At 42.2% G+C, this 27,807-nt stretch overlaps 2 protein-coding genes across 3 annotated transcripts in view; one reads left to right on the top strand and one right to left on the bottom strand.

Moving 5' to 3' along the window:
• MTTP (microsomal triglyceride transfer protein) overlaps positions 1 to 4,592 on the top strand; it is a 121,313-nt gene extending 116,721 nt beyond the window's left edge. Inside the window, exon 19 of the mRNA XM_077142719.1 lies at positions 4,207 to 4,592. The gene's annotated coding sequence lies outside the window, so the exon portion shown is untranslated. The remainder of the gene's footprint in view (positions 1 to 4,206) is intronic.
• On the bottom strand, positions 724 to 27,617 carry C24H4orf54 (chromosome 24 C4orf54 homolog). 2 transcript variants are annotated; one of them, XM_077142716.1, is made up of 5 exons: positions 27,509 to 27,617; positions 21,254 to 21,350; positions 18,937 to 18,969; positions 10,943 to 16,413; positions 724 to 3,130 (listed from the first exon to the last, which is right to left on the bottom strand). In XM_077142716.1, the coding sequence occupies exon 4, from the start codon at positions 16,380 to 16,382 to the stop codon at positions 10,980 to 10,982; it is 5,403 nt and encodes a 1,800-aa protein (XP_076998831.1). In that variant the 5' UTR covers positions 16,383 to 16,413; positions 18,937 to 18,969; positions 21,254 to 21,350; positions 27,509 to 27,617; the 3' UTR covers positions 724 to 3,130; positions 10,943 to 10,979. The 2 variants fall into 2 exon arrangements, with proteins under 2 accessions (XP_076998831.1, XP_076998832.1); XM_077142717.1 differs by lacking the exons at positions 21,254 to 21,350; positions 27,509 to 27,617 and having other exon boundaries at positions 18,937 to 19,021.
• Positions 27,618 to 27,807: the final 190 nt, after the last annotated feature.

Below are 27,807 nucleotides of genomic sequence, written 5' to 3'. Positions count from 1 at the left end.
TTGTTTCAGTTTATTTACCTGGTGATAAACAGAAATATAGACAGCCTGCATTCTAAGTCACCACTTGCATATCTGGATTTCATTTAATCCTAAAGGCAATTTTAGTGAGTGCTTTTAAGAAAATACATTCCAGTGAATTAAAATTCTGTTTACAAATGTGTTCAGTCTTCCAGAAACAATTCAAATGGGGCATACTTCAACATGACCATTTTACCAAACAGGGAAAAAGGGAAATGGGTAGAGTTTTCTATACATGATGCCCTATGGTTCCCCTAGAAAACTGAGTCACACATGTAACCCTGAGAGGAAAACACAAAAGCCAGACTCTGCACTTTTGATTAGATGCAGGCTCAGGGCACCATTTAGGGAATGCTACACGCTCTATTAAGGGTTTTATGCACATAAAACAGAAAAAGGAAGTTCCATATCTAAAAGAACATTGTTGTGGAAATAGTTTTATGGGTCAGAAGGCATCATACACTCTTGCTTTATTCCATTTAAATTTAGTTGAAGAAGGAAGGCTATAACCACTGCATTCAGATATCAAAACAACCTCAAGAAATAACAACAAAAATGAGGGTTTAGATTTATCTCATGCCTATCAAAACGTTCCCCCTAACACTTGAGGTAGTAAATGGCCTAGCAGCTTCGTACAATTTGTTGAAAAATAGAATGATAAAATTCAAATCAGATGCGGTGGTATTCCTAGAAAAGTTGATTGCTTTTTTTTTCATGGGCAAGCACTGGGAATCTAACCCAGTTCTCCCACAGCCGGCAAGAACTCTGCCACTGCACCACCATTGCCCACCCCCTAGAAAAGTATTTTTAAGTTATTTTTTCAACCACTTGGACATTCACTACTTCCTTGGCAGCTTCCTAGAGGATGTGGTCTCTCTGATAGGACCAACAAGTGAAAAGTTCTCCTTACATTCCTAGTTTCTGTCCCTGTTGGCCTCAGAGTGAGAATTTCAGGCTCAAATCTGTTGGTGATAAATATTGATAAATTGCTTACAAGGCCACCAGACCCTCAGTAGGTCAGAACTCTATCACATTTTCTATTTAAGGAGGTATCTTTCCTTCTGAAAAGCTGGCAAGGAGTTGAGAATGCAATATATCCACTAGGTTTTCCTAAAAGTCACCCATGGTTTTAAAACTGTCTCATGCCTTCTGGTACTGTGCAGTCCAAACCCTACATCAGTTTCACCAAATGTGTTCAAATACTTGATGTTTTGTAGTGCCACTTTGAGTATGACATGTTTGAGATCTTTGAAGATCTTTCTTGTTTCAATATTAAGTGACATCCTGCCCAGCCAATCTCTCCTGAAAATGAGAACTTGCTGCTGCTCTGTGAGAAGTTCCCCAGGGGTGAAAAGTTAAGTGACTCCTGGAGAGGATGTGTTGATGTACCTGGGAAAGAAGATCTCTATGGCTAATGTGTCCCCGAATACGGCACAAGGGCATTCTGTCATACATGTTTCATACAAGGTATAACTCCATTACATAGCTCATTAGCCCAGTGACTGATGGAAACTGTGACCAGAGTTTGCTATTCCCTCCTCAAACCTTTCCCTTCACCCAACAGAACTTCTTTCTACAATAAGATCCCTTTAATGAAGGCCCTAAAAGTGAAATTGAGTTATTTCTTAAAGAGTCTGGGATGGGAAGCAAAACTAAAAAGTGATGAGATTACACAAATCATACAAAAATGATCACATAGTTTTTTCACTCACAACCTAGCATAAAACTCATTAGCTTCAAAAAACAATTTTAAGCAAAAGCCAAATATTGCTAATCATTAAAATCAAAATAAGGTCTTTTAAAGTTATCAGAATGCTTTATCTTTGAACAAATATGAGTAGATAAGAGGAGAGTCCTTCCAGAAACCCTAGGAGAATGTTCAAGTTATTCTTTTAAAAGTAAGAAATATTTCAGTGTAATATTCAACGCAATATTTGTCAAATATATATATTGACACACATTAATTACAAGCTAAATATATATCTGTTCAATCAACTATTCAAGACTCATTGTGAACACTCACAAAAATAACCTTCAGGACTGGGTTACAACTGAAGCAGTACTGAATGTTGATGAAAGAATCTGTGAACCGGATTCTCTATGTCTCTTAAAATCTGCCTTATAAAGAGCAAGTGCTTGTAATTCCAGGTTACTGCTATAGGTATGGCTAAGGCTAGAGTGAATTAAAGCCCCTAAACAAGAGTTCACATTCCACTCTACTGCCCCAAACAGTTCATTCTTCAGACTCCAAACAATCTGTGAAAGACAGGAGTGTGCAACTATGAAGGGGATTATTAAAGAAGGATATACCATGTGCTGATAACAAATGTTGGATTCTTAAAGGGAGATAGACACTTTATACCTTCCTGAGACTAACTTAATATTTTTAAATGCAATTACTGGCTCTCCAGTGTTTCAAGGCATTCTATTTTAAGGCTACAAATACAGTCACGGCATTGTACAAATGAGAAAATTAAAGCAAAGCACAAAAGTTAAAACCACTGTTCTTCACAATCACGTTTGAAATCATGCCAAACCCAATAAAAGAACAGGTAGAACATAACCAAGAGAATGACCAATTTTGGCTGGTATATATTTCAAAGTGCAGACCCATCATATTTAATCTCCAAACTCTGGGCTGCAATTCTGCCAGCTAGTTCCTGATTACTGAAACACTTCAAGATCCAATAGGGGGATTTTTGGTTAAAATTATTGATTTTTGCTGGCTTGATTTATAAAAGTAGGGCAGAATCAATCCCATTCTGTTATATGTTTTGATTGAACTATATGAATACTTAAAGGATCTTTTTTTACCTAGTCACAAATGCAGGAGAGAAAGAGGTGAACAGATTATATCCAGTATTAAAGTATAAAAAGAAATAGTTTTACAGGGAGAAAAAAATAATGCAACCACCATCAATCAGCTTTGTAAAACTAAAACACAAACTGCCTTAACAGGATGGTTTAGGAAAATATTAAAAACTTACACACTTGGTATATAAGAAGTAAAAACTAGGAATAACAAATGTAGAGAGTTTTCAGATGAATTCTTAGTACCATTACAATGCAAATTTCATATTAGAGCAGAGTAGTCCATCTTTCTGTCTTGCTCCTATAAAAAAAAAAAATTGTTAGTTGTAAAAGCAAATCTCATTTTTAAAGCAGCAAGAAAAATGTCAAAATACCTTTTATTTAGCTATCTGTCTAATTTCCACATTAATAATGATAAAGTTCACATTTAAAATGTGCTTGGGAAATGTGCTTCTGAACCCTGTAGGCATTATGCCGACTTCAAGGAAGTGCCCAAAGTGAAATCTCTCTTTGAAAACTGAACTAAATCCACTTAACTATTCAAAAATTATTTTAGAATTAAATGTTTAGTTTCATAGAATTTATTCGTAGCAGGGTTAAAACAGTACAATAGATATGTTCCTAAAGTTAGCATGAAGAAATGATATTTAAGTTAAATTGAAACATTTGAAATTCACCATGAGTTAATAAACTAATTAGATATGAGTAAAGATTATTATAATGGAAATTCTTGAAAAGCCAGTGACAATTACCTAATTGCCTGGAATTTTACCTGGTGAGTTTTGTTTAAAATGGAAGATAGCAGTGAAAGCCTAAAATGTAGCTACATTCATTCCAAGACAAGAACTGACATGTTCAAAAACTTACCAAAAAGTATCCTTTTTTCCTGCTGATTTCTATATATGTTCTAGCATAGCTATTAGATCTTTACCTAAAGAATAATTTTTTAAAAATATTTTAGAGTCGATATTTGAACATATTATGAAGATAGAAATAGAGAGGCCTACAGGTAATATTTGTTAGGGATTAGGAAGATGCTATCCCATGAAAAAACCCTCCAGCAACTATTAAGTAATGGCTCTCTAACCAATTACATGCAATCAGAGTAGGAAGGCAAGGGATATTTTAATCCTCTCATCTAGAAACTGACCTGTTTAAATAAGAGTTATGAAAAAGTCCATAAGAATAATTAGCTTTATAGCTCATATGTATATATTTCACTTATGTTTATTTTATTCTTTGGTAGTTTATATTGAGGAATGACTTTCAAGAGGGTTTAGGAATTTTATTCTGTGTAGTGTTCATAAGGTTTTGCTTTGCATTTAAGTGCTGGAGATTAAAGCTTTCAATGTAATAAATTTTGTTATTCTACACTAGGATACATAGAGCAGCAAAAGGAAAAGAAAATATAAGAGGAGAAGACAACAGGACACAAAGAACAACTCAAATGAGGATCCAAGGATCTGACAACAGCCCATGCTAAGTCCCATCAGAAGGCAAGCTTTGCAAAGACTTCCTGAGCAGAATGAGAGGACATAAAGGGGAGAAAAAGAAGAGAGAGAAAGAAGTATACTACAGCAGGGTGAGCGCGAGAGAGACAAGTGAGAAATCTGTTTATTCAATCTACTGGGATTATTTTTAGGGATTGGTAGTCCAGCTACTGTGTTTTTCACCATGCCTTCCCATATCGCTCTGCTTACACTAACTGTGGAAGAATTTTGTTTGAAATCTTGAAAGTCGTAAAGTTGTTCCAATTCCTAGTAAGGATAAAATAGCACAAATTGCCAGTTTAACCTAACAGGGGCCTCACATTTATTGTGGTGTGGCAGATCTTTAAGAAGTCAGTCGAGATGAGAGGGTGACTGTGGAGTGTGGTCTGGATGACGTCCCAAGATTGTAGGACCAAAATACACGACCAAGTTCAGCAAGGATGCTGGGTCAGATTCTCCCTTGTTCCACACAGGCCTGAGCCCAGACAGAGAGGAAAATCACTACACAGAGCTGGCAAGCTATGCCCAGAGTTGTATAACATTCTAGAAGGTCTTAGGGGATACTAGAATACCTTGGCACACAGCCCATTGGCCTGCCCTAAGAGATCAACTAACTCAAAACAGACTGCAGAGTTATGGGCATCGCTTCCCATTTGAGGAAATAGAAAGCAACCGTGGGTCCCCTCGAAGCTGCCCTGAGATTTTCTGCTCTGATAAGGGCCCCTGAGAAAGCAAATTGGTTCTGAGGCATTTATGAGGTTCCAGTTTCCAAAGGAAATCAAATATTTCCTATGTGCCATGAATTATGCTATGTCCTTTGTAGTGATGTTATAATTCAATCTTCATAACATTCCTACAAGGTATCTTTGTTTTACAGTTAGGAAACCAGAGGATCAGAGAGGGCAAGTTGACTGCCTAGAGTAGTAACAAACAGCATTAGAATCTGAGCCCAGGTCTGGCCTAAACTCAAAGCATATGGACTTGCTCTTTCATCAAAGCCACACAGCTCCCTTTAAAATAAAATGTATTAACTCCTTTCATACCAGATGAATCACACTCACTTTATCTTCCTAATGTCCTGCGAACAGGACATCCCATGTCCACCCCTCTTTACATAAACACAGAATTACCCCACCACTGGCAGCCATAGCCCCTAAAAGTTCTAAAAGTGGCTAGGCTTCTCTTTGTAGCATAAAATGTTCTAATGACTAAGGATAGATAGCAAATTTTTTAATTAAATGAAAACATACATGGAGGCTTAGCATATGCTGGGCATTGCTAGACTCAGGGTCAATTTCTTACTCTCTTCCCCTGCTCTTCCCCCTTTTCTCCAACTCTGCAAAACACACACATGTATATACACACACACACATCCCTCAGGGGTGAGATGGCTACAAGATTTTTTTTTTCCCTGAATAGGACTTACATTTTCCACTGAATGAAAATGAGGTCAGGAAAATTTGTACCAGGGAGACCTCACCCAGTTGTGCTCTCTCCTCTCACCCTTTCCAAGGTTATTGTTCTACCTAATTAATCCTTTTGCAGGAAAGGTATAGACAAGAGACAAAACGTAACTGCTGAAAGCTTTTGAAGAAGTTAGGTAGCAAGAAAGGCCTTGAAGCAAAAGGGGTACAGGAAGAGGGACAGTTTACCACAAAGAACTGAAACGCAGAGCGCAGAGAGCAAGAAAAGTAACTAAACAAGGGGGTCAGGATTCAGAGCTCCGTTGTGGGGACCAGTGTGCCTGGATTTTAGTCCTTCTCTCGCTGGTGATCTGGGACAAGTTATTTTTTCATTTGTCAAACAGAGAGTAAAAATAGTACCAACTTGTTTTAACAATCAAATGACATCATGTTAAGTCTTGGCCTGTAATAAGCGATGAGTATACATAAACTGTTCTTTTTTATTTTGTATTACTTATGGGGAGGTGAGGGAAGAAAATCTAAAGGCAGTGAAATTGTGGAGAAAGGCACGAAATAGTAAGCTACAGGAAAGCTACCATTTAGAAAGGGGAAAGGAAGAAAAGAAAAGGCAAAAATAGACATTACAAAGATAACATAAATGGGCAGTTGATATGGTAATTGGGAGAGGAAGCTGCAACCAAGTTAGGGGGGAGAAAAACTAAAAGTAAAATAATTGATTCAGGAGACTGATTACGGGATGAACTGTAAATGAAATGTCAGGGTCAGCAGCCTGCAGCCCAGCGAGCCACCTCCGCCAGCCGGAACCATGGTCAGACCTGCACAAAGCTGCACAAGGTACAGGTGAGGAAGCAGGCAGGGCTCCCCCCAGCCTTGCCTTTTAAGCTGTTCAGTGTATGATGAAAACAAACTACAAAAAAAGTGAGAAGGGAAGAAGTGGGGTGGGGAGTGGAAGGCACTGAACTAAATCTACTTGAAATTAATGTGACATGAGGAGCCAAATAAGAAAGAAGACAACAAAAATTGAAAGAAAAAAAACAAGAGAGAAAGAGAGAGAATCTAAAATATATTCTCAAACAAATGGCAAGGAGAAAAAAGGGGTGGGGGCAGGGAATAGATGAGTGAGAGAGACATGAAGAAGTAGAATCACCAAAGAAGGTTGGTTTAAGGGAAAAGAACAAAAAAAATGCAGAATATACAAGAAAAAAACAAATTGAAATAAGTCCCTGGTACGGGATAAGCCAGGTTTTGAGTCCCAGGTCTGCCTCAAAGGGGCATTGATTTAAGAGGGGTCGTTTGACTTGTCTGAGCTCCTGTTTTCATCTGCTTGGCCCAAGGGGACTGATTTGACGGTCCAAGGCCCCCCCCTAAGGTCCCTTCAAACACGATGAAAATATGTCTCCCTGAATTTAGCCTCCTTGGTCTTTCCAGTTCTGTGACTGCTGTATGGGTCCCTATTCAAGGGGTAAAAATAACTCTGAAGAAGTAAAAGAAAGAGCAAGGATAGAATAGCAACATGCAGCACACTCAGAAATGACAGAAACAAATGGATCCAGTCTTAAAGGGAAAAGAAAGGACATTCAAATGAAACAAAACAATTGTAGTTCTCTTATTTGGCTGGTACCAACTATGCAGCATGTCAATTAAAGTTAACTTGTGTTGTTATTGCATATTTATTCTATCTTTATACCTTTCATTTTTTAATCTCAAAATTTTAAAACAAAAATACAGCATCTAAGAAGGCAGGAGAAAGCACGAGAATGAATATGTCAAGGAAGGAAAAATATAGCCACGTGCCCAGAATGACTGAAAACTAAAAACAAAAGTAATCTAAGTCAAAATTCATCAAAGATCCTCTGGAGAAGGACTTTCAAAACAAAAATAGACAGACAAAAGGCCTAATGCACTAAACAGAGAAGCATTTCAGTAAAGGAGAAAGTAGAAGTTTTGCAACTGGTATGCCTACCACAGTAGGGTGTTGCGAATGGGTAATGTTATGGCCCTGTAGCTATGGCCAGCAGGCCATATTGTCAAAAAATAATTAAATAAATATTATTAGTTATTATATTTTAGATGGGTGGCCACATAGCGAAGTTTGGGAAGTGCTGGAATATTGAATATAAGAAGAGAGAAATGGCAAAGAACCACCTTTATATAAAAGCAAAAAATAAGGGAAAACTCAAGAGAATAATCAAAAGCAGGTAACAGCAGCCAGTTATACTCTAAATATACAGGGTGTGGGTATGGGGGCAGAGGGGCATGAGGAGAAAGGGGAAAGTAAAGCTCCCTGAACAATGAGGTGCCAAAATTAGATGATGAAGCACTTATTATTTGAGCTGGAAAGAATTTTAAAGGACATGACAGAACTCGAACGTGAATTTTGCAGTTTTCTCTGTAGAGGTACAGGGTCATAGGTGGGTTTTAGGAATGTGATTCATGTTTGTCTAATGAATGAAACAACTGAAGACTTTCGTTCAAATATTAATTTACAGATGTCCAGAAGGGCAAATGGAAACACAGATGCTAATGTCTGAATACCACCTGGAAGTAGATTGCAGCTGAGTTCAGAGCTCATTAGGCCTCTTCCACTACCTTTCTTTTGCTCCATGCATTCGACCACGGAGCACAAACAGCAGCCTGCCAGGAGCGTGGAGTGGGCCTAGAAGCTGAGAACCAGCTCCCCGGGTCCTGGCTCTCTCACCCTCTGGGGGCCTCAGAAAAACCATTCCTTTTTAAGTCCCAATCCAATGTTGTGGTTGGATCAGATTGTTTATGTGACTTGAAAGGGGCACATACAAATGCAACCCCACCTCATAAAAGATCTCTGGGATAAGTGTGCTTTTCAGAAGAAATCTTGAACTGAAAGCATCATCCAAGATTCCTCACACTGACCATCCTTATAAACATCAAATTTGTGCACAACATAATTTTTTGATATAACTAAACAGGGCTTTAACAACAGTTTTTCACATAAGGAAAGAACTACACATGAATGCTGACTTTTCTTTGGCAAGGGGCATAGATGTTTCAGGAAGGTGAGTTTTGAAGGATTTTAATTAGTTATTGGAGTTTGGATGACTAGATTTGTAAATCAAGAAAGCACGTTTTCCCCTATCTGTCTATCTTTAGGACTGAAATAAAGGTTTTGCTTTCAAAACGGGAAAAATTCTAACAAAAACACTGGTGAAATTTTGAATGCTACAAACTTTGATTCATGTTTGTGACTGATGGAAACAACTCCAAGCGTAATCTCTCTAGACTCAGCAGGCAGGAGAAAGGCCAAAGGCAGCTGCTAAGAGGACACTAAGGGAGTGAGCGCCCAATTCCTCCCTCCTCTCCTCTCTGTGCTCCCTTCCTCCCTCCTCTCTGCCCTCCCTTCACCTTGCTTCTGCACCTCAGCAGCTTACACAAAGGCCCCACAGGATTAGCTGGTCCCAGACAGCCTTAGGTATGCATACCACCTGTCAAGAAAATCAAAATGCTTTTGCCTATAGGCTCCTCTTCTCCTTCTGCAAAACCACTTCTCTAATTCTGTCTCATCCCCATGCATATTGAATTTTTAAAAAATTTTCTACCCAAGCGAAAGATGCATGATTTACTTTAAAATTCACATCCTCCCCTCTTTTTGATCATCACACAGTGCCTGTTGCAAACTCTTAGAGACGAAGGATTCAAATAATCTACTTCTAGACTGCAAGTAATGTGATTCTTGTACCTTCACCTAAATTCTTAGAGAAAAAAAGCAAGGATTTCTGAACAGTGTCCTAATGTTATCTTGTGGATACACCGTGACAATCCATTGCACTTTAAAAACATATTTTATAGCTCATAATCTAGGTATAGAGGCATCATATCATCTGATGTTCAGATAAATTTTGAGGGGTCAATCTTATTGTCCCCTCGAGATAACACAACCAGTGCTAGAGAGTTTATCATACTCAAGATCACACAGCTGGTGAGAAGCAGCAGCTGTGACTGTAATCCAGTGATTCTATTTCCTAATTTAAAGTCTTCTGCTGCACAAAGAAAGTTCCTCTGCTCCTTTTCCTTAATTTAGAAAAGAAATACATGGCTTCTTTCTTTCATATAAGCACAGAAAGGATTTCTCTCCTCTTTCTTTCTTTATTCAGTATGATCTTACTAGGAGTAAAAGATCCTAACAGCATTTATGATCTCAACCCCTCCTTATCTGAAGCGAATGGACTGTGGGGCAGGTTGATCTCCACAGCACTACCAGCTCTGCGCTTGTAGCCAGCTGTATCTTTCCTCCTGTCCTGTACATTTGACTTGATGCGTCCTGGTTCAGACAAGCTAACCTCAGTTTTCCCGAGCAGGAACTGTATTCACAGCAGGAGATTCCTGTCTGTGAATGCAGATTAACTCAAGAGGCAGTAACTGATTTCCTTGGGGGAAGAAGGGGGCTGGTAAGATTAGAAAGAGGGAGGGATACATCTATGAAAGTGAGTGTCTAGTAGGGATTAGCAGAAGAACGCAACGGATTCGGTTTGAATGCACTGGATCAAGTACAGCAACCCCCTCCAAAGAGCACCTACAGTCCTGGAATCTCTCCCTCTAATAGAAGTCCAGATGTCTGTGTGTGCATTTGTGTGCGTAAGACACCTGAAAGACTTTGGGACTCACCCTAAGAAAAAGTGCTCTGAGCATCTGAAAACTGAAAAGCAAGAGCTTTTTAAAAATAGTCACTTGGCACAAGAGGAGGATGAGGTATCTCCCTACCAAGAAATTTCCCTTCCTTCTGAGGAGCAAACAGATTAATATGCTTCCAATGATTTCCTGGGAGGGTCAGTGCCCTCTGTTGCTGGTATTGCTGGGAACAGGGTGTGAGGCGCTGCCAAATCCAGCCCGGGTTTTTATTTCTCCCCCAGCTTTTTATCATAGGCTAAAACGACCAATGGAAGGCTCACTTTCCTTCTGCGCTCCCACGGGAAAAGCAATCAGGCAATTTGGAAAGTTCTTTGGGGAAAGACTGGTCTTGGGGACCGAGAAGTGGGAAGAGGAAGAGATTTGGCAAGAATACTAGTTCCTCGATCATTTGGATGGGGTTTTGTTTTATTTGGTTTATTCTTCCAAAAACGTCCACTTCTAGAGATAGCCTCCCCTGCTAGAAATCTGCCACGTCAAACACAAAGAAACAGGATTGCTTTTAATCCCTTAACCCTTATCAAAGTAAAATCCACTCACCAGCAGCTGCTCCATTTTGCCTTCTGGTGACTGCTTGTCATCTGTGTTCCACCACAAAACTCATGGTGGTGCCGTCGAAAGAAGGGGGGGCAATGATCCGCGGCCCCAGGGGCTGCGAGGTGATGCTGATGACAGGCTTGCCGTGCAGCTGGGCAAAGCCCTTGGCCCCCACGAGCTGGGAGGTGGCTGCTGGGGTAGAGGAGGAAGAGGAGGCGGGAGACTGACCAGAAGCCACGAAGTATGGGACCTCAGCGAACGTCGCAGCTGCCTCTTTGCCAGGGGTCTCTGCCGATATGGGGGAGAGCTCGCTGACCCCTGGTGTGTGAGCAACTGGTGTGGGCTGCAGGGCATTGGTGGGCAGCACCGTGGGCAGGAACCCTGGGTAGATCATGTAGGTGGGTCCGTAGGCCCCAGGACTCAGGGCCAGGGGGGGCACAGGAAGGGACATGGGAGCCACCGCCTGCTGCTGGGCGGTCATGGGCACGTCGACGTACTGCCCTGTCTCAGGGTCAAACAGTCTCCGCGTCATGGGCTGTACTGGTGTGTCCACTAAGTAGTACTGGCCAGTCGTCACATCCAGGAGCATTTTGCGCTGGGTTTGCTGAGGCTGTGACTGCTGGAAGGGGTCTGTGGGGACCGGAGCTGGGCCTGCTGGTGCTGGGGCAGGCATGCTAGGTGGGGAGAAGCAGAGGACCTGGGGCTGGGCCCCCTGCAGGGTGAAGGGCAGTGGCTGCTGATGGTAGATGGCAGTGGGGGGATGGTCTGGACTCTGCAGCCCTGTCGGGACAGCTACTGTCTCCCGGGGGTTGTCAGGTTTGCTACGCCAAGCTGGCCGGCTGGTTCCGCTGACCTGGGAACCTTTGGGGCTACTTGGAACCTGACTGCGGGCACTCAGGGGGGGCAAGTTGCACAGAGTGGCAGCTGAGGAAGCTGGAGGACCCTCCCTGCCAGTCCCAGGCTTTCCAGAAATCTCCCTGGCTGCAGAGTTTCCTTTGAGAGGGATGGTCAGGTAATTCTCACAGTCACTATTACTCTTTTCCAAACTGCTTTTTCTGTTGGTCACCTCCTCAAGAGGTGCCCTTGTGGCTGGAGAGATCTTGAGGGACCGGAGTCCCTGAGATTTGATGCCCTTTGCCACTGAAGCAAGCTCTGCAGAAGGCCCTTGTGGGAACTTGCCGGCAATGCCTCCGGTTTTCTGGGTGCTGCTGGCACTTACTGTGAACACGTTCCGACTGCTGGGGAGTGGTGGGAGGGGCTGCAGCGGCTGGCTTCTCTCCACATCTTTGTGGACCGGGGGAATATAGAGGGATCGTGGCCTTTCCTTGGCCAGGTTCTCAAAGGCGGCTGCCCGGGCGGACACGCTCTCGGTACTTGGGTTGGAATTTCTCCGCTGCAGACGTTCTATAGGGGCCCCACGCAGGACCACGCCACCCTTGCTTCCTGTGCCCCGCTCTTCTGCCTCCCCCAGCCGTTTGGTCAGCTTGTCGGAATCCCCTTCCACACTCCCTGCCCCTTCCCTCTCCTCCCTGGCAATGAGCGACAGGACATGGCTATCTGTCATCATAGGCAAGGGATCGCTTTTGCGCTTCCACTCGTTCCTGTTGAAGCTGTACAGCTCTTCCATGGACCTCACAGCTGCAGTCAACTTCTCCAGGGCATTCCGGGCAGGCTTTGGGGCTTTCCCGTCCTCCTTGCCCTCCTCATCCTTGGGCTTCTCTGGGGTCTTCTGGGCAGAAGCCTTGGAGACAATCTTGAGCACAGGCAGGTACGAGCCCTGTTCAGGCTTATTGGGTGCAATGGTGGCCACGGGCAGCCTGCCAGATGCCCTGTGAACCAACACTGTCCCTTCTGGGGAGGAGGCACTCAGGACTCGGCTTTTGCCCATGCTCTCCCTTGACTCTCGGTCCATGCTGTCTTCCCTCTGATTCACAACGGCCTGGCATGTAATCACCATTGGGGACAGGGGTTGGGATCCGCCAGCTGCAGCTGCCAGCTGCCTGGGTTTGGAACCAGTCAGTCCCTGCTCTGGAGTAACGCTGCCCTTATCACTGCTATCCCCCGACCCTTTGATGAGCTTTCTAACATCTCTCACCTGATGGAGGGGGCCTTGAACCTTGGATTTGTCTCTGATGTCTCTCACCTGGAACTGGGGCACTTTTTCCAGGTTGTCCCCACGTAAGGGTTTCTGCTGGGCTCTGCTGTTGTCCTCAACGGTCTTGAAGAGGTTGGAGGAGCTGCCACTGGCCAGCTTGGGTGTGAGCAACTTGGCAATGTTGAAGTCCGAGCTTGGCTGTTGCACACTCCCCAGGCGGATCTTGATTTCAGGAGCCTTGGGCCTGATCACTGCTGTGGAGGTGGCCTGGGCAGCAGGATACTTGGTGGCCTGCTTCCCTGGCTGCTTGTCCCTGGGTGTCTGCTGGATATTGGGGACAAAGAGGCGAGACATGATGGTGGATTTGCTGGCAGAGATCTCCCCGAGGTCAGCTCGCCAGTCCCCCCCTTTGAGGAGCTTCAGCTTCCCAATGGGGGCTTTCTCCTCATGTTTCTCGGCTTCTTTCTCCTTCCATGACCGGAATGCACTGTTCTGACTACGGAGGAAGATGCCCTTGACAGTCTCTGAGGCACTCTTCTTAATTTCACACACTTCACCTGTGTGCCCATCTGCAAAATTCCTGCCAGAAACTGCATGGCTCTCCCGAGGAGCACTGGCTTTGAAAATTGGGGATTTAGCCTCAGCCACAGGCCCCTCCCCACCTGCATCAGACACACTGACCACGGTGTACTCAGAGCCGGCCTCTGAGTGGCGAGAACTCTGCCTCTGTAAGCCCCTCTCCCTCTGTTTCTCACACCCAGAACAGCCCTCTGTCTCCTTGGAGCTGCTGGGGAGGTTCTTGTGGGATGTGTCGGTGACCTCTCCCCTCTCCATTTTGAACTCGTGCTCCCGCTGCATCTTCTTGGAGATGACATTTTTGAGTAGGCTGGAGGCAAACGTGGATTTCTTCTGGGGGCCTTCAGCCCGGAAGGCAGGCTTAATGTTTTCTGAGGCCTCGGAGCCATCATCCGTGAACACCGACCCAGGGCCCTTGCTGGAGCCTTTAGTGGTCCTGCCGGGCCCACGGGCAGAACTAGCTTTGCTCTCACTGCACAACGTCAGGGGCTCAAGAAGGGTGACCACGCGGGAGCCCGTCTGGACCGGCTTCTGGACCTGTTTCTGGAAGCACAGGGGTGTCTCCACGTGCTTGATCTCCCCCTCAACTTTGCTGACTACAAACTCCAAGGCCTTGGTCTGGGACTTCTTAGACTGGATGTAGAGCTGGTCTGCAGTGGGCCTGGCCCCGCCGCCTTTCCTCAGACCCGCGGCCACCGAGGCTGCGCTGCTCCGGAGGAGGCTCTGTTCCACCTTGGCTCCAACACCCCCGCATTTTAAGTCCAGGAAGGTCGACCAGCGCCCAAAGCCGACTTCGGAGAGTGTGGTGGAGGACTCCCGGGAGCTGATGTTCAGAGCCTCGAAGTAGGGGTAAGCGAGGCTCCGGAAGGCGCGGGAGGTCAAGTTACGCACCTCTTTGTCGGCATCGTCCAGCTCGCTCACGGCACTGGAGGCTCCACTGGAGTAGTCCACCAGCTCCTTCGCCCGGATGGCCCCGCACCTGGTTTGCAGGCGAGCAGGGAGAGCAATGAATTTCTTCGCATTGTCCTGAGCCACGGCTGCAGCCGTGTCTTGCTTCAGTGAAGTTGAATTGTGTTCGGCAGCTTTGGAGATGCGGAGGCTCATGTCGCCTTCATGCTTGGCAGCATAAATAATGTTTTGCTTTGCACGCACGTTGCTAGGCTCATTTATAGCCCGGGAAGTTGGTTTGATTGATAGGAGGATCTGGCTTGCTGCACTCCCACAGCTGCTCGGGGCGGCTGCTGCCGCTGAAGCCGCCTCCGGAGGCTTCGGCAAGGGCTCACACGCCGTGGCAGTGCCAGGCCCAGGGGGTGGGGGAGTGGGGTCACTGTCAGAGGGGCCGCTGCCCACTTCTGTGCTGCTGGTGTCACGGCCGCTGCTGCCCGCGTTGGGGTGGGCGGGGTCGCTGCTGGTGGGGCTGGGTGTCCGGGTGGCGTTGATGCTGGGAGTGGTGCTAAGGTAGCAGCTGTTGTCGTCGTCCTCTTCAGTGGGGGTGGTGACCTCCCCCGGGGTCTCGTCGCTGCCACCAAAGGAAGCATAATCCACGAACGAGTAGATCACATTGTTGTCCTCGAAATCCCAGCGGGAGGCCAGCCCCACATCGAAATCCATGTCCTGCTCCACCTCACTCAGCTGGATCTCATGGGTGGTGATGTAGTGAGCCTCCTCATTTCTGGGGGGGTCCCTGCTGCCCTGGGACTTGGCAATAATGTCCCTGCACTCTGTGCCATCTCCTCCTCCTTCTCCACCACCTCTTCCCCCTCCTCCTCCTCCTCCTGCTTTTTTCCCTCCTTCTGCTCTTCCAAGCTGGCAGCTCAGTTTACCCTCACCATTGTCACTTTCAAAACCTAAGGATGAAGAGGAGGTGGCCAGAGCCCCTGTCGATGTGGTGGTATCATCCATTTTGGAAAGTCCATCCTGCTCTGCTTTGTCCATAGGGGAGGAAGAGGAGGATGACAGGGACGAGAAGTTGCCAGCCTCACCAGTGCAGAACTGGGATCTGGAGAGTTCAGAGGAAGGAGAGTTCTTCTGGAGCCTTGGAGCCTTGGACCCTTGACCTCTGAGTTCATCTTGTGCTTCCCTGGCTTTCTCCTTGGGGCTTCTAGAGGCCCTCTGATTTCCTGGGCTGGGCTCCAGTGTAAGTTTCATCCTCGGGGGACCCTGTACTCCAGCTGAAGCACACATCTCGACATATTTCGCTTCTCCCTGGGAGGGAGCTGAAGCCCTGGGAAGTGGCCGCAGCTGCTGCTTTAGCTCTTGGCTGTCTTGAGCACTGCTCACCCCGTCCCCCACCTCCGTCAGTTTGACCTGCGACATCAGTTCAGGAGTGGCGCCTTCCATTCTGAGCCCTTGCCTAGGTCTCAGCGACAGGATGAGGCAGTGGTGAGCGCTGGGTCTATCCTGGGTACCTTTCTGGCCCTGGAGGGGCTGCAGTGTTGCGCGAAGTAGGGTCCCACGTGCCTGAACTGCCCCCAAGGCTGTAGGCACCACTGCCACTGCTGCCACCACCTCCAAGTGCTTCAGCCTCTGTGGCGGGACCAAGGCAGACCTGAGGGAGGTGGGAAGATTCCTGTTTGGGGTGGCAGAGGTGGTCTGTGGCCCCCGGGGGGCTGCTGCTCTGGCCGAGACTGTGGCCAGTGTCCCAGAGCTGAGCTGTCCTGCACAGTTGTTTCCCTGGCACTGTCGGCAGCTGTGAGCCTGAATGCCATCGGCCACGGAAGGAGCAGCATCTGTAGACTGACTCTGAGACTCCCAGAAATGAAGGGAAAGCATGCGCTGTTTCTTGTGAAGCCTTGTCCCTTTCCTGGATGGGGCAAGAGAGGGTCACGTCATTCCAGAAATGTTTTTAGTGTCCATTCTGTAGTCATACTGAAACTACATACTGAAACTACTTGAGGGTAGAGAGAAGAGGCTCTAAAAAGATGGGAAAAAAAAGAAGGGTGGGGGTGGAGGAAGCATGTGGGTTTTAATTCAAAGCATGCAAATGTTATGTATAATCTATTATAAAGATGTCTAGCAAGTATGAAATTATTCCTTACTCATTGCTATCTCTCTCCCAAGTCCCTGATTAAATGAGTCTTCTCCCTTGTTCTTTAAAAAAATTCAAATTCTGTATTGCATTTCACATCAAGAACAGTCCAGAAATATGTCAAAATTTTGCTTGTAAATGAAGGGGGTTTATGTTCATCTAGAAATCTATTTATCTTTTTCTCTGAATAATGAGATCAAATGAGTTCTGGTAACAAATTTTATTCATAGGAATATTTTATTTCATAGAAATAAAATTCTCCATCCCTCTTTCCCCCCTAGTTACACTCTATGAAACATTAACCTGTTTGCTTCAAAATATGAAGAATCTTTTCTAGAATCCTTACTGTGTCGACTAAAAGTAAAACAATGCAATGTTCAAAGACCTAAAACCTTATTATACCTTGAATAAATTTTTAACCATAGTCACTGAAAAAGATCACATGGGGTCAAAACTGACACTAGTTCAAATATCTACAATATCCAATAAATCTCAAAAAAAAGTTCCCTAAGATTGCAAAACCATGGCAAGACAATAAGCCCCCAATTAAATATAGCCTCAGCTGCAGTTCCACGATTCAGGTTACTCTGGCTGAGTTCCAGCCCTGCAGGGCATCAAGTCAAAAGGCACGAAAGAACAACGAATACACTTACCCTTCATGAGTACAGTGCGGCTTGGAGGGAGGTTCAGAAAGGAAATGTGACCCTCTGGCATGCCCCGTAGAAATAGAGCCAAGAGCCAAGTTCACTGGCTCTGAGATGCAGCCATTTCAGGCAATTCAGTAGTTGTGCAAGCCAATTTGTCAGGCAACCCAAAGGGGGTTCTGCGTAGGCCATCCTCAGGGCAGATCCCTTGGGCAATAGTAGCCAGCACCCATGACTCTTGATGAGTTCTGGCCCTCGTCACCTGCTAAGTCCGATTCCACCACTATACATAGTCTATGTGTCACTTATGCCGAGTGAATAAAGCACTATTTTAAACATCCACATTTGTGAGGAACAAAAATAACACCATCAACCATCTCCTTACAACCTGAATGCCAACCCCACGCAGAAAAATGTTCCTTCCTCTGGGTACACATGTGGGTAGGTATGGAGTAGGAGCCTGCTGACAACTGAAGGACCCACCTTCTCAAACTTGGGAAGTGGACAAACAGCACAATCCTGCCATTCTCTCCACCACAAATCCCTCCTGTTCACACTGCCTCTATTAAAAAGCTTGGAAACATCAAGAATCAAAATGTGGCTATAAAGCCAGGTAAAGACAGCAAAAGAGCAAGGAACAAAGAAAGAGGGAAAAAGAACAAGAAGAGAGAGAAGTTCATGACCTGCTAGATTTGCAATGAACTTTTTAAATTATTGTGAACCATGATTAACGGCACACAATTTTAGATTCTTAATGATAATAATAAGAATAATTACAATGAAGTCTTATATAGTGCTTACTCTGTGCCAGATACTATTCTAAGCATTGTTTAATTTATATATATATTGATTTATTTAATCCTCTTGACAGCCTCATGAATTAGATGTAATTATTATACTCGTTTTATAGATGGGAAAAGGCACATAGATGTTAAGAAATTATGGACACAGAATTCAAACCTTAGCAGTTTGACTCCTGGACCTGGACCTTAACCATTATGTTGCACTACCTTGCTGATTCTCACACCGAAATACTGTGTCTGCCTGGCACCCAGGTGCTCAATTAGAAGGGAACAACTTATCAGCTAGGCAGTTTCATCTGCATGACCACAAAAGGAGCCACTTCTTTTTTTTAATCATGTAATCAACCTTAGACAGATTGTGTATTCAGGGGTTAAGAAATATGACCCTATAAATAAAATGAAATAAAATACAGTTGACTCCTTCAGGCAAACAGAGTATTTTTAGCGCCCCATTTTAATTTTGTCCTGAGGCTGACTGTGCCTTGGACAATAAAATCTGAACACTATCTCAGGGACTGTGAGGCATACACACACCATAGCTGAGGAAAATTTGAAGAAGGCAAATTATCTGCCCATCAGGGCAATTATAGTCCATGGAGGAATCTTTTCAGCACTTTCTGTATGGCCCTGTGTCTTATGCAATTCAACAGATTTCAGCAGAATTTCTCCTTGGAGTTGGCAAACTACAAAGTTGGAAGTCCAGATGTCCTGGCTGCAGGTTAAAGCATAATTGTTTCATGCCTGAGACTCTGAAAATCTACCTACAAAATCTGGTTTCCTTCAGAAAATACTGTCCTAGCTAAAACACCCCAAAAGACAAAAGAGAGAATTTCTATAAAAGAGGTACTTACCTCCAAAAGATCTGTGTGGCTCCTTTATTGCCTCTATCAAAATAAATGTGGAAAAAATTTGAAAGGAATTCTTTTTAAAAAAAAAGGTTAATTTCCAAAAAGTAGAGTTTAATTCAAACTACAAATTCTATTAAAAATCAAACAAATCTATAACTTGGAATAGGCAATCTCTATTAAAAGAAAACAAAAATAAACGAATACATAGAAAATAAATAATAGCCAATTGTAGGTTATCGTAAAATAATTAAGAACCCCAAATTGCCTGCTTTTTGATATTTTCAGAGTTCTGGATCAGAATATTTTACTGTGAAAGTGGAGACTCTCTACTGAAATAATTTGAAGTCATCTGGTAGCCATGGAGCTTTTTATTCTTTGATGCCCACAGTAATTTTTTTTTTTTACAGATGAACTCAGTGATTGCCTACCTGATCTCAACTCTTGAGCAATTAACAGTGACTAATGTCACCAGCATTAACCAGTGTGAAGTGGGCACTTGTTCAACTAGGCAAGGTATATTCAGCTGATAGCTTTATATGGGAATTCAGGGAGCAACAAAGGAAATGATGCAGTGGCATTATTTTTATCTCCTCAGAGAAAGTTTCTTAACATTCCCTGCAAGACTTATCAGCTCTATCATAGTATGTAAAACTTTAAAATGATTAAAGAAATTAAGAATGAAGGCCAGACTTATGCATCGACTGGTAAAAGGACATGGCTATAATTAGGGCCTCTGACAACATCATTAAACAAGCATGTCATTCAAAAGGAAGATGCGAAGGTCGTTCAGTGGTAGAATGCTTACTTGCCACACGGAGACCTGGGTTCGATTCCCAACCCATGTACTCCCCACACACCCCCCAAAAATTCCACAAATGGTGCTGCAATAATGGGATTGTCACAATGAAAAAGAATGAAATGTGACCCCCACCATACAGCATACAAAAAAAAAAAGAGAGAGAAAGGAAGAACCATTTATCAAATGTAGACCACTAGACTGGAAATGAAGAGACAAATTTAAACTCAGACTCAAAAGAGGCAGGGTATTTAAACTTTCCATTTCCAAATTTCTCTGAACCTTGGAGTCATTAAAAGGTCCTTTCAAACACAGCCTTTCTCAGAATTTTCTGGGGCATGAGGGAGCTGGAATATTCTCTGATTGCCCTGCATTTTGTAAGACCTTCTGTAAACACCTGCACGTGGGCACACACACTGACCCTGAGGAGGCTTTTCTGCTGACCACACCCAGAGTGTGATCAGCTGTTTCTGTACTGTGCTCAGGTAGGCACACAAAGAATCACACTTGAAAGAAATGCACCATGTATCATTTCTGCTGGGGGAGAGGGGGACAGGGGTCAATGGCCAAAGATTGTCTAGTTATTTAATTACTGATGTAAATGCTTTACATTAGCTCATACAATCTTCTCAAAAATATCATGAGAGAGCAACTATTATTTCCACTTTAAGTATAAAAACTTTAGGCTGAATCAAAACATGTGGCCTGCATGACATTTCACAGACAGTAAGTGCCGGAGCCCAGGTTGGAACCCAACACCGACTGACTCGAGCCCATGCTCGGTGATGATCGAGCATTCATTCTATGACGTGGAAGTTGCAGGGTCATTCCCACTGCTGGCCAATTAAGCGTTCTACAGCCACAACCAGCTGCCTGCACATGGAACCAGCTGGTCACAATGAAGTCCAAGGAAATAGAGGGGAAGGATTAGTGTAAAATTATTCCTATGAATAGAACAACAGCATCTATATGTGGATAAATAAGTAGCACTAGCTTTTTGTGCAAAGAAATGCACATTATTGCAGAATTGTGCTATGCATGTTGTAAATGCCTCCTCTTAGCTATGACCTTAAAACTTGGAAGGACAGGAAGGAACGTCTGCCACCAGAAATAAAACCTTACTAACAGACACTCAAGCATGTAAACAGAGGATACAGGTGGTGCAAAAAAAAAAAAAAAAAAAAAAAGAGTTCTTTACTATTTCCCTGGAGTTAGGACGTATATCAAGGAGTTGCTTCCTCTGGTCTCCTGTCCTCCCCTCTCCTCACCCAATGGTCTTAGATATTTTACCCTCTCTCTACCCATGCTCATTCTCCTCCTTCCTCCTCCTAGCCATTGGCTTTGATCCTGGGCAAACATTTCTGTCTATTTTTTCCTTAAGGGAGTTGGAGATTGTCAGATTTTAGAGTTTTAAATCTTACTTGATAAAAGAAAATTATCCCCCCCAGACCAACTTCCAAGTGAAACAGCAATAGGACAAATTAATATTTCTCTTTAAAGTAGTGACCATTTCCAATGGCCTACCTCTAAATTTTTGCTCATCTTACCCAGGACTTCCGTCTCTAATCCTTCATGCAGGGTGCAGGGCCCTGAGGTGGGAGTCAGTAAGGACATGCGCAACCTGGGAGGGTAAGACAGAGAAGATGCCACATCAGGCTTTAACAGGTTATTCTTAGTTTTGCCATTTTGCTGTGGAAACAGAGCCTAAATAACCAACCGACTCAGCTGCTTGTCTACAGAATTACATGCATGACTTGTCATTATGGTTTTAGGAATGATTTTCCCCTTTGCCTTTTAAATCTTGATATTTCATTTTGGGGGGCTAAAATCATGTCCTGTTTTTTATTTTACATTGAAAATGTTGCTTCTCCCCACATGTCTAATTTCAAACTTCAGCAGTTTCAAACATGAGCCTGTAAAGATATACTCAATATGTTTTATTGTTCAGTCTTCTGTTTTCAAAAGAACTATGAAAATTGTTTAAAATTAATTTCTTCCCTTGCTTCAAATCTTACATTTAAATCTGCTCAGAACTCAGCTACCTAGATACAAATAAGAGCAAGTTTTTGGAAAACAATCTGACTGCAATTATTAAAATGTCAATGCATGTACCTTAAATCTATCACATAGAATAAGAACATGAAGTCTTAATATTAATTGGGGGCAGGGATGTTGTAAAAAAACTGGAAACATTCTAGATATCAATCAGTAAAAGAATGGTTGATTGGTTAGAGCACACACATGCTATGGAATATTATACAGACATTAATTCAAATGAAAGTGAACAAATAAACCAATGTTGAAAGGATTTCCATGGAAGTCAAATTGCAGAATAAAATGTATCAGTATGACTTCATTTTCCAAAGCAACTACAATAATAACCCATTTAAGTGAACATAACGTTGAATCAACAGAAAATATGGAAATATAAGCACCAAACTCACATTGTTTTGTTATATGTGGAAAAGTAAGATTGAAAAAATAGTGGGTACATCATTGAATTTTCTTTTATGCCACTCAGTATTGTTTGAATTGTTACAACAAATGTATTTTTCTTTTATAATAGAAAAATAATATTATTTAGGAAAAATTTCATTTCTTCTATAAACTCCCCTTAGACCCATTCAACTTACAGTTGGGGAAAAGACAACTCTTAGTGAAATAGGCTAAAGAGGCACTTTTGCTTAAGACCATCATTTTATAAATATGGGAACTGAAGTTCAGAGAAATTAAATGACTTGCCAAGGTCACATGCTAATGAGTAGTAGAAGAAAGAAGAGGAGAGGTAGAAAAGTAGAGAGACCCAGGTCACCTGTCCCTAAATTCCCTTGTTCTAGCATTGCTCAAACGTTTTCATCAAAGTGTCCTAAAGGGAAAAGGAGAGTAAATTTGCACTCTCAAAAAATCAGGGTATGTACCCCAAGAAAGCAAACAACTTCATCGTATTATATTTTACACTAAAAATTAATGTGAACTTTATAAACAAACTACTACCAAATGCAATGATACAGATGAATCTCAAGAAAACATAATATTAAGAAACAAAAGCTAGCTGCAAAGAGAACATGCAATGTGACTCATTAATATAAGGATCTAAATCAGGAAAATCAGTGGTGCTTGAAGTCAGGATAGAGGTTAACTTAGGTAACAGTGTCAGAGAAGGGGCACAGAGGAGCTCCGGAGTGCAGATAGAAATCTGCTCTGTCTGTGTGGTGGCTACATGAATGCGTTCACTTAGTTCAAGTTCATTGAGCTGTGTGCCTATGATGTGTGCACTTCTGTTTATGTTCTGCAATATGTTCACTAAAAATTAACATAAATTTTACAACCTAATCCACAATGTGCCCGTGTCTATTTTCTTTTTTTTTCAGATCTTCAAAGAAAATTGATAGTTTACAAAATATTTATTTTGTCATCTTTGGTAAATGCAAGAGCACCTTCAGACGTTTCAATACCCCCTGATGTGAGACAAGGTTGGGAGGGGTGGGGGGGGGGGCACAACCACCTCTAACTGCTGCAGTAAGTCAGGATTTTCCTGGACTGTCAACAGAGTATTTCAGATCTCCAGCACTGTGGTCAATGACTCCAGTCCCCCTAGCCATATCACCAAGGACAAATTAACTTCTCTGTACCCCCAATTTCTTCATTTAGAGAAAAAGAAATGATATTTAGTGCCCACCTCATAGAGTTATGACGATTAAATTAGATAATTCATCTAAAGCACTTATAACAGAGCCTGGTCCATAATAGGTGTTGAATAACTATAATTATTGGAAACTATTGCTATACCATGTGAACTTCTTAACTGGCCTCTCTTTACATATGCATCTCCTACCCCTGACCAGGACACCACACATCACTTTCTATATATCAGGTGCTCAATATTTTTTTAAAAATTTTAATTGAATCCATTGATTCTCCATGATTCCCCATGGACTTTAGGAGAAAGTCCAATCTCTTTAGTTTTCCACATTTCAGTCTTTACCTATTTTCCAGCTTCAGTTTTTCCACTACCCTATATAAATCCCCTATTCCAATCACAAGGTCTAAAAGCATTCCCATGATGCCTCACACTTTTCTGTCACAGAACATTTATTTTCTCCTGTCTTGCACGCTCTCCACTTCCTAAAATATCCTTTCTCTTTCTTTGTGCCTTCTATAATTTAATACATTATTTAAGACCAAGATCAAAGCTTTGTACTCCTGTGGCAAAGCTTCTAATATTTTTTGAGTCACAAATTGAGAATTTGACAAAAGCTAAGGCCCTCTCATAGGGAAAAAATATGCACAAATACACAAACTATAAGATTTTGTAGGTTTCACAATCCCTCCTAAAACCCCTGAAAGTCCCCACACAATCCCCATATTACCATGACCACCACAAAGCGATTCTTTTCTGCCTGTAGTAATTACTCTCTGGACTAATAAATTGCTCTTTCTTTTGATATTTACTTTCATTTTCATGTTATTGTCTTTTCCTCCTCACCCAAAACATAAGTTTCTCCAGGATAAAGATTCTGTCTCTACATTTTTGTTTGCCCCGCAACACCTAGGCAGGGGACCTTGCACATAGTAAGTACATGACAAAGATTTGTTATTAACTGACCCGTTATCATCTACATTCTTTCTCCATGCAATCACATCCTGACCCATGGCCTTAAACACTGTTCATGTGCTCAAATCCACGAACTTTATGCCTTCAGGTTAGACCTTGCTCCTGAATGCCAGACTCATATACCACAAGGTATATGACATTTTCACATGGACGTCCAATAGGCAGCATGGGCTTAAAATGACCAAAAAGGAACTTGTGGTAGCTCATGCCACCCTTCCCTTTCTCCAAGCCAAACTTATTTTTATCCCAGTCCTTTCCATCTCAATATATGGCACTTCCATCAATCTATATCTTGTTCCTCCCTTTTACTCTGCCCATTCCAATCTCATCACTTAATAAACAACCCCCAATATATATCTCCAAATCCTTTCCATCTCCAGAATCACCACCATGGTCCAAGCTCTCATCATTCTCTCCTGGACTATTCATTAACCTCCAAACTGCTCGCCCTACTCTTGCTTTGTACTCTGCAATCCGTTCTCTAGTAGTCAGAATGGTTTGTTTAGTTTTTTTTTTTCAGCTTATTTATTTGCTGTGAAAAAATAACATACATACCAAAAGCAATAAATTTCAAAGCACACTGCAACAATTAGTTATGGAACAGATTTCAGAGTTTGATATGGGTTACAATTCCACAATGTTACCTTTTTACTTCTAGCTGCTCCAAGATACTGGAGACTAAAGAAAAATAACAGTATAATGATTCAGCAGCCATACTCATTTGTTAAATCCTATCTTCTCTCTTATAACTCCACCTTTTCTAAATCTTTAGGGGAATTTGGGCTATGTAACTTTTTAACTTTTTAATGTTGGAAAGGACTGTCGATACTTCTAACTTTTTAATGTTGGAAAGGGATGGGAATGGAACTGGTTGATGTTCTGGAGAGGCTGACTCCTCTAGGTTTCAGGACCCATCTGGCCCAGGAACCCATCTGGAAGTTGTAGGGTTCTAGAAATTAATCATAGTGCGTGGAACATTTGTAGAATCTCAGATAAAGCTCTAAGTGTTCTTTAGGGGTAGCAGGAATGGTTTTGGTTTGTGTTTGGCAAACCATGATAAATAACAATATCTAGTTGAAACTGCATAAAAGTAGCCCCCAGAGTAGCCTGTCAACTTTATTTGAACTCCTTCAGTCACTGATAATTTCTTTGTTACAAGTTTTCTGGCTTTTAGTCAGGAAGGTATTTTTGATCCCATGATACCAGGGCCAGGCTCATCCCTGGGAGTCATCTCCCACATTTCCAGGGCAGAATAGGTTTTTACAAATACAAATCATTATATTTGCATGCAGCCACTGGCTCTCTTAGAACTGTTTCCATTGTACTTAGAATAAAGTCCAAATTCCTTATCACAATTACAAAGACACATATAATCCAGTTTCCATCTGCATCTCCAGTGTTATTCATACTAAACTCTACTTGTAGCAACTTTCTCTATATTCCTCCAGCAGTGACTTCTTCCCCACTTTGAGCTATCTTCTTGAAAAACTCTTCTCCCCTTTTCCTGGATCTTTAAATGTTTGGGTTCTTCTTATCTTCATGTTTTATTTAATCATCACTTCCTTATGGGATCTTCCCTGACCACCATACCTAAAGTGGGTCTCAGAACAACTTTCTATCCCACCACCCTGTACATTATATTACATTATATTATAATATTATCATCCAGGTATCTCTCAAAATTGTCATCCTGGTTTCTTGTCCATCCACTCCACCAGAATTTAAACACTGTGGAAGGAGAGATTGTGTCTAATTCATTTATTGCTTTAATCTCAACATCTAGGATTGAGATTAACATCTATAAGTGTAGGGACTTTTTTTCTTTTTCTTTTCTTTTTCACATTTTTGTCCATTGATATTATCCCCAGGGCTTAAGGAAGGGTCTGTTACATAGTAGGCACAAAATGAATAACTTTGGTAACTATTGAATGAAAGAATAAGAGGGATTCAGTAAGTGGTATTTGTCTGAATTATTGAATCAATCATTAAATAGTTTAGTTATTACTTTTGGATAACTTTAAAATTATTTATGGATAGTCCTTCTTAAATGAATGGCTATGAATGATTTATAACTAATACATCAAAGAATTATGATCTATGGGTATTGTTAATATGTTGTTTATAAGTGGTTACATACAAAGACTTTAGGAATGCAACACTCAAAAGTTAGCAATTCTGTTGCCATCTTGCTTAGCTTATAAGTGTTCTAAGTAAACACTCCTTTTGTAAATAAAACAAAGATAAATTTGTAAATATGTTGTTGTCAATACAAATTCGGAATTAATAAATCCTAAATTAATGACTATTGTTTATTATTCAACTCAGTTGATGAGACAAATTCAGAGTAAGCATCTTTGGAATATGCCATAGCACTTCATTAGATCAATCACTACTACCATCAAAATTCTTTACTGCTGGAAATTGGCCTTTTATATCAATGAGATCTTTAAATGGATCTTTAAATGTTTGGGTTCTTCTTATCTTCATGTTTTATTTAATCATCACTTCCTTATGGGATCTTCCCTGACCACCATACCTAAAGTGGGTCTCAGAACAACTTTCTATCCCACCACCCTGTACATTATATTACATTATATTATAATATTATCATCCAGGTATCTCTCAAAATTGTCAAAATAAACTTTCTGTATACATAATCTTTAAAATATCAGAGGTATTACTCAAAACAGGCTATTTACTTTCAGCTCAGAAGGTTGACAAATTCTGCCAGTAGTCATGGATGATGAAGAGTGCAAAGGGATTCAACTTTCACTGCTGAGAGCCTAGGCTTAGTGGGATTACAAAGGAAGGAGAAATCAGCCAGATACATTTCAGACCTACAGACCTTATAATTTTAACAACATATTTTCCTAGTAATAATTTATTAAGCTGAAAATGTTGCCATTAGAAAACTTGATCCTAAATAGGCAGGATCAAACAGAGAAGCAAGTCTCTTTATTTTGGTGAGAAGGTGAGTTTATTGAAGATGCATCATCAGGAAACTAGAGGAAAAACTTTCCACGACCAGTTCAGAGTGGGAAGGGTGGTTTGGGATTTTATAATCCCAAACAGAAAAAGAAATGGCAAAAGTCCAGAAGAAAGCAGGAAAAAATTTAAAAACTAAGTAAAAGTCACAGGATTCATTAAAATTGAGTAAGGGTTACTTGTTTCATTGTGCTTGATCAGCATATCCTGTTATCTGGTAGACCCGACAGGCCTTTGATCTTGTCCTTCAGGAGGAAGAAGGCACTGATATTAGTTCATATGATGTTGCATTCCTGCAAGCAAAGGAAGAGAAAGTTTCTGAGAACAGAGAGCATTGAGATTAGGACAAGGACAAACTAGTTTAACAAGGGCTTTTTATGTTTAAAATAATTCAAGTTTGCGTGAGTGAAGTGATTATACTAAACAGTTTTTCCTGGCTACTGAAGATTATACTAAGCATTTTCCAGCTGAAGGACTA

Source organism: Tamandua tetradactyla, chromosome 24 (assembly GCF_023851605.1).
Source record: "Tamandua tetradactyla isolate mTamTet1 chromosome 24, mTamTet1.pri, whole genome shotgun sequence".
In the NCBI taxonomy this organism is placed as follows: domain Eukaryota; kingdom Metazoa; phylum Chordata; class Mammalia; order Pilosa; family Myrmecophagidae; genus Tamandua; species Tamandua tetradactyla.
Note: the sequence above shows the minus strand (reverse complement) of the source record. Positions and strands in the feature narration are given on the sequence as shown.